General features: G+C 33.7%; 2 protein-coding genes across 2 annotated transcripts in view; both read right to left on the reverse strand.

The window, feature by feature from the left end:
* LOC120626049 (basic proline-rich protein) overlaps positions 1–9708 on the reverse strand; it is a 46606-nt gene extending 36898 nt beyond the window's left edge. The window contains exon 1 of the mRNA XM_039893330.1: positions 9645–9708. Coding sequence (XP_039749264.1) covers positions 9645–9647 — 3 coding nt within the window. The 5' untranslated portion in view covers positions 9648–9708. The remainder of the gene's footprint in view (positions 1–9644) is intronic.
* LOC120625876 lies at positions 6609–8271 on the reverse strand. The gene is made up of 2 exons (XM_039893128.1): positions 8087–8271; positions 6609–7980 (listed from the first exon to the last, which is right to left on the reverse strand). The coding sequence occupies exons 1-2, from the start codon at positions 8123–8125 to the stop codon at positions 6643–6645; spliced, it is 1377 nt and encodes a 458-aa protein (XP_039749062.1). The 5' UTR covers positions 8126–8271; the 3' UTR covers positions 6609–6642.
* Positions 9709–10055: the final 347 nt, after the last annotated feature.

Consider the following 10055-nt stretch of genomic DNA (forward strand, 5'->3'; position numbering starts at 1 on the left):
AAAAATGGGGCTTTTTCAAAACCTAATAAAACATAATTGTTGCAATCCATTTTAACCCGAGAAGTTTAAAACCCCATATTATATTTATACGAAATTGTTTTTAGCTACCTACGAGTATGTTCGGTTTTACCGCAGCATCGTTTCATCAAGCTTGCATACTAGATATGAAATAGGCATTGAATTAAGAAAATACAGAATCCTCATTCAGCCATTATTATTACAGTATGCAGTGCATTATGTCCAAAAACAGTGAAAACGCCCCCGCACGTCTCACTTTACACCCGCGGAATGTTGCTAGGTCACAAATATTGTCACATTTTTTTATTTTATAGTGAACGCTTAGAACATTATTAGGTAAAATAATTACCAACTAGTAACTGCTCAATGGTTATGAAGTGACCGTTTGTTGGAGCAACCAATCTAAAGTGTAGTGGTTTAGATGCTTCAATATTAGTCGTGCACACGGTTTCTGTATGTTCTTAATTCTGTCGAGATAGGGATACTTTATGTACCACAAAAGCGCCAGGGTGGCGTTCATGGGAAATACAAATATGTAGACCAGTTTCCTAATCATAGCTTAACATAATAAATCGATATTGGCACAATCTTGCATTGAGATATCTTGTATTCTGGGGACACATAGGATGCCTTTTATTTCCAAAAAACAAACGATTCCCGCTGTATTTATCAACAGCTAGTTAGTAAATAATTGAAATGTTTCTGGTACTGCACAGTTGTCACGTAGTCAGCAAGATGCGCCTGCGCGTGGCAGTTGAAGGCCGATGAAAGGTCACAGCCTCTCAATTGACCACTTTTGCATCCAACACCTCTTCTTTACGTGAATCTCTACTGATATTTTAATAGTTGATTTCGAAACATACTTTGTGTATTGTTCTAACACTATAGATAGCTTTATTATTTATACAAATAGCCTTAAATCCAGTTGCGCATGGAGTAGCAATAACTATATCGATTTTCAGATTATACCCTGACACTATAATTTTTTTTTGCATATAACGTCGATTTTGACACTCTACGGCCTATAAATATATTTAAAATTACGTCCATCCATCGCCCGGTACATCGAAAGTCGAACAATAAACACATTTGTTTTTTAAATAAAGCAATTATAATAATGCAACGATTTCAACGATACATCTTGGTGTGGAAATCACTGTAGATTACCTATTCTAAGTGTTTTTGTGTTCAACTAAAAATATTGAGATTGTCAACTGTGATATGTATATAATATAAGTATATAATTTTTTAATAATAATATTATATACCTAATAATAATAAATTATTATGAAGTAGCTTTTGCAACCGCGCACTCGCGTTATTTTAGATTTTGTCAATTACTAGAACTTTGTCAATTTCTAACAGTATTTTTATGACATAAATGCAAAATTGCATGATGAATACGAAATAATCATGAATTCATGATGAAATTTTGCATTCATGTCATGCAACGAACATTCATGCAAACAAACTAATTTTACTTTCACATTTATACTTTTTTTTTAATTATTGATTTATGATACAAATAAACAATTAATAACAAAACCGCCTGCCCTAGTTTTCTCGATTCTTGTCTAAAGGCGCTACACGTTCTAAAAAAGAACCTCTATTGCTACTTTAAGGATGAGGCATCACCTTTTAAACACAAAGCAATTGAGGCTCCGGCGTAATATTTTACACAACCTTAAAAAATACCGATATAAAACAATCAATGTTGGTCGTTAACCTTTTCTTGATGACCCCTGTTTCATCACTGTCGGTAGAGGAAACATCTTTAACACGGGTAACTAAAGTGCCTTCGATTATTATTGGTTATAATGCGCCCTTTTAATTTCCTAATTTGGTTAAAAAGATGTCTGTAATCAGTCATGGGCCGCTATTAGGAAATCATGCCATTTATTGCTTTTTCATTAATGTAAAGCCACCATTCCGTGACATTTAACTTTTTGAGCAGACGATATACCATTTTGAAATAACTCACACTATTACTTGACCTTGACTTTGCCTGCATTAAACTCAGTGGCGTGCATAGAGGGTATGCACAGGGTATGAAGATGATATAAAATAAAGATCTGCATTACGAGTTGTAGAAAACTTAAGGATAGGCTTTGTAAGTGTTTTAAATTCTCAAAATTAGAATTTGCGTTTTTAAAACTCTGCTCTTGAGAATTTAACACTCGTACTGGAGATTTTCTTCATTTTTTATCATCTGCATGCCCTGTGCATACCCTCTATGCACGCCACAATTTAAACTCTGGACAATATGTTATGAGTCTCAAACACACGTAATGTTCTGATGTAGAGGAGCAGCAGAGCAACGCACAGCATACCTTGGCTCTCCAGCATCGCTCCCTGAAGCACTTGGCGACCTGGGCGGCCTGCTAAGCTTCTGGAGTGAGCTCGGCTGGCTAGAGTGACCCAGGGGACCAGAGGCACTACGTGCAATGGAAAGTTCCGGCCGACTAAGTACGGAGACAAGCCCAGGGGAAAAAAGAAGAAGAAGAAGATGTTATGAGCCTCAGTAGTCTTCTTACTAACTTTGGAACAGTCGTACCTATTTCACAACTAATAATAAATATTATATACTTGGTAACCCAGGTAGCAAGTTAGCGTTCACTACGTAGAGATCAGAAACCATATTGGAATCACTGACATCGTTCGAAGAGTAGCTGCCCTGAAGCTGGGTGGGCCACGTATTGACACGGGCGAAACTACATAGTTTCCAGCACCGACCCAATGATGCCTGTTTATCGTATTTTAACCGGACATACTTCGGTGAGTGTGCTCAGAAACTTCACAATCTTGTTCCTCCGTCCCCGTTACACCACAAAACAGCGAGACACCGTGAGCAGTGGCATCCTTATGTGGTTGATATTCCATCAACTCGTACCTAACGTTTTTTTATCCAAATTTCTGAGAATATTTTGCTTGATTTCGTATGAGAAAACAGACCATAGAAAATAAGAAATAATATCGAACTAAACCTACAACTTATACAATTGATAAAGATTAAATACAATTAATTATATTTTTCTACTATACTAAATATACTTTATGTTTTCTTTAATAGATTACACTAAGGTTTTCCGCTATTCCTAATAAGGCACTGATAACGAAAGGGACTGGATATAATATCAACATATATATGTTAGTCAATGCGACTGCTTGTATGTAAGTCAATGCATATTATACAGTGATATAACATATAATTTGCATTGTATGGATAGGCCAGTCAAGACCATCTGCCTTCATTATCATTGCCTGCGTGTTTGTTTGTCCGTGAGTTTTTGTGTGTGGCTGTCTGTGGCATCGTAACTTCCGAACGGATAAACCGATTTCGATTATGTTGTTTTTTCATTGAAAGGTGTTCTAAGGTATGTTTGAAGAAAATCGATGCAAGATGGACCTCTTTTAAAAGGAAAAAAGAATTCCTATTTCGGAACATTCCTCATTAGTGCTATACGCTATTGGTCTTAGCGTGATGGTAGCCTGTAGCCTTATTAGATAAATAGGCTATTCAACACTGAAAGAGTTTTTAAAATCGGCCAATGGGTTCTTAAGCGTTCAAGTAAACAAACAAACTAACTCTTCAGCTTTATATATTAGTTTCAGATTTCAAGCTCTCTAAAAAACTATCTGTCTATTACTACTCGAACTAGGATAGAAAAGGATAGCATTACTGACTTATTAATTTAGTGTAGTTCAGATGTTTGTATACAATAAAGTAACTGGCACCATTATTTACAGAAACAATATGATAAAGTAATACTAAAAGGTAATTTCGGTTGAAATGCCATAAGACACAGCTCAAGGTGAGAATTTTGCTTATAATCTCGATTCTCGATAAGTTTCGCAAAATGTATTGACGCATTGTTGTTATTAGGTAACCGCGAAAGTCTCACTGAGCAACTTCGACGCGCGAGGCTCCAGTGCTCTCTCATTTTGGGATTTACTCATCACCCAGAAAGATTTTTTATCTACTTTTAAAACTACCTGTTACTTTAAATCTCCTCATAGAGCAAACTTTTTTGAACAAATGACTTGTACTTTAAAATAGGTTTACTCCTTATCCCAGGAAATCAAACGTCTCACTTAATCAAAATAACGTGGGCCCCAGTAATTATGTATTTTACTATTATATATTTTAACTGTATAGTAAAATAGTTGTTTTCTGGGACTTTCGTTTTGTTTACATATTTTATTTTTTTTAATTACTAAGTCAGTCAATTTTCCCGGGATAAAAAGAAGAGTGTAGAATGGGCGATGAACGGTGGACTAAAGTTAATTTATTAAAAACTGCCCGTTACCCACGGTTTCTGAACGGTTAATGTAGCTTAAGGTTACAAAATGTAATTATTATGCATTATTATCAGTAGGAGAACGGTTTGGTAAACAATTATCCGTTGACCCAGGTTCAAGTCCGCCTGTACGTGACACGGTGGGCCACAGGTAAAAGACCTTTATCAAATTTGGAAATAAATCTGCCGGGGAGCAATCGCAATTATTATAATTGTAATTAAATTATGCTTGCGAAACGTTAATGTAAATTAATCGCTCCGCGTAGTCGCAGTTAGGATTATCTTAAGAGATAAATCGCACAGTAACGTGAGACCTATGATAATTCTTATTGAAAATTATAATATGGTTTAAACATGAAGTTATATTATATTCGGATATTTACTACTTTATAATATCCTAACTCTAATATTCTTAACGCGAAAGTATGTTTCTTTATTGGTTTGTTACTCCTTACTTTACGCCGTAACTTAGCACCCAATCAATTTGTATTTTGGCACAGAGTTAGTTAAAAGAACGTATTAACACAGGTTAGTTCTTATTCCAGGAGAACAAACGGTTCACACTGGATTTGTTAAAAACCGTAATAACCGTGGACATGAACGTGGGCAACACCAATTATGTTATTCAAAAGTTGTTTTTTTAAATGTATAATAAATGAGCTGTTTTTCGCGTTATGTTAACCCTTCGGGAACGTGCTTTTCCGGGATACAAGTCATGTATCCATCTCCGGAAGGTAAGCTAAGCACCTGCTTCGTTTTCTATATATATAATACTAGCTGTTGCCCGCGACTTCGTCTGCGTTTGATTTTGTTTTTAAAGCATTCAGTATCGCTAAGCCTTAAATTAGTATAGTAGTATTATATGTATATAACATGTAACTGTCAATTAATTATAGAAAAATAATTTGCAATAAAATAAAATTGCGACTATAATTAAAAATCTAAACTATCCTATCTCTTAAGTTGGAACAGGCTGCTCACGGTGTGCCAATTTAATTTAAAATCGGTTAAGTAGTTTAGGAGTCCATCGCGGACAAACATCGTGACAAGAGATTTATAATTATTAAGATAAGTCTGCTATAATTTCTCTATATATATATAATATAAGTCTGGACTTCAATAATTCTATTTTTAAATTTCAATAAATAATAAAAGCGTGACTCTGGTTAGTAAAATACTAAAATGGCGATATAAAGAAAACCTGAAATAAGATATTAATTTATCATCAATGGATGAGGAAAGAAGCCACGGGATAGTATTCGTGTCTCTTATAAAATATAACAAAATACAAAAAACTTAATGATCCCAAGTCTTACTTGGTAGAACGTAAATCAAGACTAAATTGCAGTTTTCATCAATCAAGTTGCTATGTAATAAATTCACAATAATCTCTGTTCATAATAGCATCCATATTACAAAACTAATGTCATATTTTTATATGTTTCTTGTGTATTCCAAGCCATTCGTTTTTTTTGGATTGCATTTAAGAGAATTGTCATTATCTTTATTAAAAAGGTTTTATAAATTAGCTTCTCTATTTTTTACAACTTTTATTTTAATGTAAACAGTCTTTTACTACATTTAAGTGTAGTAAAGTACGTTATAAAATTTTAAATACAAACAAGTAAAATAGATATCTGGAGATCTCTTATAGATATAAACATACATAGTTTCCTTCTCAACATCTTTTCTTAATTATCTTTTGGGTTATTTCTGTTGGTACCTACTAATGTATGGTTTTATTATTTTTACATCCAAACTTACTTAAGGATTTGGACAGAGTAATGGTATATTTAGACGCTGGAAGGGCAAGAATATCTTTAAAATTTCCGTGAAATTCTTTATTTTCTTTCATCTTCTGGCAACGAGCTGGTGTAGCAGTTCATTTTCAGAAGATGCTTGGTCATGTCATGTCATCAAACAAGTCAGAACATTCATAAATATAAACAAAAACAATTTCAAATTGCAAAAACTTACTAAATAGTTAAAATACTATACTTTTTACTAAACTATTGCACTAAGTGGTTTGTCTCTCTACTGAGTTCCAGCTATCGTCCTTTCATCCGTTCGTTCATTAGTTCTTACAAAATAATAAAAAAACGAGTGTGTACTTACGAGTATGTACACGCGTTAGAAGTATAGATACATCAACTCAGTTGTGCGCGCGGCCCTATGTGTGGGTAAACCTTGTACATATACAGTGACTTTGTGTGCGTGACAAGAGGTACAGTCGGGTACAAATACAAATACAGTTATTTACGGGTTATATACGGGTTTTTTTTTAAAAAAACAGTTATTTGGTAATTTAATGTTTATTTATTGAACATTATTCTGAATCGCTACTTGAAAAATCAAATGATGAATTTTCGGATTCGCTGCTCTCATCAAGGTTAATTATGAATTCTGACTCCATGTCAAAATGTCTATAGTATTCTTCTTCTTTCTTTTGTACATGTCGACAAGTATTACCCCACATCCCTTCATCAATTTGACTTAAACATTCATTTATGAGTTTCATTATTTCCGTCACATTTTGGTCGACATTACGCGAAGCAATATAATTTTTTAAAATTCCCCACACATTTTCTATGGGGTTTAGTTCAGGATGATATGGTGGCAATCGAAGAACTTTTATGCCATATCGCTGAAGTATGTCATCAATCTTGTAACAGATATAGTTTTCTTTATTTTTTTTAATCAAATCATACAGTTCAATTTTTTTCATATCTTGATTAAAAGCTATATTTTTTTCTGTCAGCCATCTCTGCATTTCTATTTTTTTGGAATTCGAATTTGGGGCTCTGTCATTTTGAACGTTATGGTATGAGGCATTATCAAGCACAACCACAGAGTTAGGTGGAAGATTCGGTACTAGACGTTCTTTTAGCCACTTTTCATAGTTTTCCGCGTTCATGTTAGAATGGTAATCACCAGAAACACTATTTGCTTTGTATGTCAATAGTGCGTTAGGTACGAAACCTTGTTCTGAACCAGCATGCACAATGATAATTCTTTGTCCTTTCGACAGGTTTCTCTTTAAAGGTGGTCCATCTTTATTACCCCATCCTTTGTTTTGAACATGATTAGTTAAGATATAGCTCTCATCTGTATATACGATACACCGATTTTCTTGACGGTATCTGAGTAAATTTTTTAGGTAGGAAAATCGTAGTTTTAGGATGTCATGCCGCTCTATAATAACACGTCTGTTATCCACAGTTTTTCGCCATTTGTATCCCAACTTTAACAAAGCTGTACGCAGAGTCGAAATACTTCCATCATAGTTAAGTTTATCTTGAAATATTCTTTTCAACTTTAGCAAGGTAGGTAACTCACGATGTTCTAAATGGTAATTTTGAATAGTGGAACGTATAACATCAACGTTAAAGTTGTCTAATTCTAACTTCTTTAAACGTTTTTTACGGTCTTTATGCGGAGATTTAAACTTAGAGTCAGATTCTTTTCCTTCAGCCAATATATTAGTAACTGTTCTCTCTGATACCCCCACTGCCATTGCTGTTCTTTTCCGTACGCTATTTAAATGTTCACTTAGTTTCGATATTAAAATTGGACTTGCACTGCAAACTGGATCACTTACTAGTTCCAATATATCTCTCGCATCTATTTTCAGAAATTCGTATACCTTAGCAATGGTTTCTCGAGTCTAAAACAATAATACGTAAACGTCAACAAGGATATATTTTTTCGTATATAGAATCATAATAAATACCTATTCATTACATCTAAATTTAAAAATAAAAAATATTTACCTGACTCCTTAAACATTTTTTCCGTGAAGAACTAGACATTTTCGTAAACGACTGTACCCGTAAGAAAAAGCGATAGGAACACGTCTTGCTCGAACGACGACTGCCGCGTCACTGCCACACGAATGAAAGTTGTATATTTACAAGCGCACGCACACATAGGGCCGCGCGCACAACTGAGTTGAAGTATCTATAGTACTTCTTATACAAAATATTTTCAAAAATGGTATATGTATATAAAAAACTAACGAAAAAAGCTATTTAATACATTTAAAGTTTTATTATAACGCATCATGTAGTTAAATAAAGTTTATTTAAATATCACAAAAATAAAAGAAATGGATAATAAACATAATTAAATTAGGAATACTAAAAGACTCATTATGGGATAGCACAATTTCACTCAACATTAAAATTTGAGATTTTTGTACAATTAAATCACCGGAATGAGCCCGCATACTTTGACAATTGAAAGTGTACACTGTCAAACCTTATAGCTAACAGAGTGTCCGTTTTTAGTGACGGTGTGCGCGCGCATCGTAAAAATTTACTCTCTTCATTTTTCCCTGACATGCCAAATGAATTTTAAAATAAGGTACCTAGGTATACACATTCAAACTGTAAACAAATATTAGAATCTAGATTACACGTAGCTATTTATTTTTAGTAATAAAAATAGAATCTATCCAAGTTTCACACTAACATTAAAAATACAACAGTTAAAAACAAAAAAAAATATACACAAAGCAATGTTCATAGGGTTAATGTTAATATAGATCTCGCAATGTGCGATACCACTTACATTTTGTCCTATATTGGTAATTGGGTCTCAGAGTATTAAAGTCTTTATGTATCCTGAAGCCATTTTGTTTCATTTCATAGTGTTTAAAGTGTTTTCTTAAAATATATTTAAGACAGTATCAACAGCGCCCAATATTTTATAAATAACAGTCTACTTTCCGCACCAATAAAGTGTTAAGCCTTGAACTAAGTTAAACAAGAACCCAACGATTGGGATTTGAACAATCAACCTGCGGACATAAATGTTCAAACCACCCTTGAATCAGTAGGACTTTTGAAGTTACGTACAACCTTCATATTATAACGTATCTCAAAATAATGAATTTCTCGATATAACCAATCAAAAAATTCTCGATCAAACAAAGCGTCAAAGTATATATATATTTTTTGCGAAAAATCTCCTTAAAGCAAATTTTCAACCATATATCAATAAAAAATATCTATAATAATAAACGAATTTTGCGAACCCTAAACCTTGTCAACTATCAAAGACAATGTTGAGATGAATAAAACATTTTCACCACTTTATAACAAATATCAGACTAACGTAAACACAATATACAAACCTTATATATATGTATTTGAAATAATCAATACTTAATATTGACTTGTTCCCTTGCGATTTGTTATATTAAGGTAGCATTAATTTTATTTAGAACACCCTAATTATAAGAGGTTTAAGTAGGTGTCGTATTTGGCCACTGTTGTTTTGAACCCTATTGTATCCCTAGTCTTATCCTAAAAGGATGTAAAAGCTCACCATGATGATGATCCGTCACCTCACTCACTGCATATTCACACACAACACAATCCCGCGCGCGCGCTGTCACGTATGAGTTGCGCGCGCATCTTCGCGCACATTTATATAGCTTCGGAGACAAATATTAGGCTATATCTTACGCAGCCTTTGCTTCAGATAAGTTGAACTATTTTTTTTTACAGATACAACTTCTTCTTAAAAACAAACATTTGACCTTATATTTTGTTATTGTGCCTAGATATTTAATAGCTTTTGTGACATTTCTTAGGATCAACTGTTTTTACCAAAACAACTTCTTTTTTACAAACTGTTAGGAGCTGTGTCCCTACGTTATTCAATACGGGATGCAGCGTTTTGCGCAGTATACAACCTTCCTCAATAAATCTGCTTATTCTATCTTGTAGGTGGGTT

This window comes from Pararge aegeria, chromosome 8 (genome assembly GCF_905163445.1).
Source record: "Pararge aegeria chromosome 8, ilParAegt1.1, whole genome shotgun sequence".
Lineage (NCBI taxonomy): Eukaryota > Metazoa > Arthropoda > Insecta > Lepidoptera > Nymphalidae > Pararge > Pararge aegeria.

What these genes read in the sequence shown, in the direction of transcription:
- LOC120625876 (XM_039893128.1), bottom strand. Translation starts at nt 8,125, where the DNA reads ATGTCTAGTTCTTCACGGAAAAAATGTTTAAGGAGTCAG. An exon ending in AAAAATGTTTAAGGAGTCAG is followed by an intron (nt 7,981 to 8,086) that starts GTAAATATTTTT and finishes TTATTGTTTTAG; the next exon opens with ACTCGAGAAACCATTGCTAA.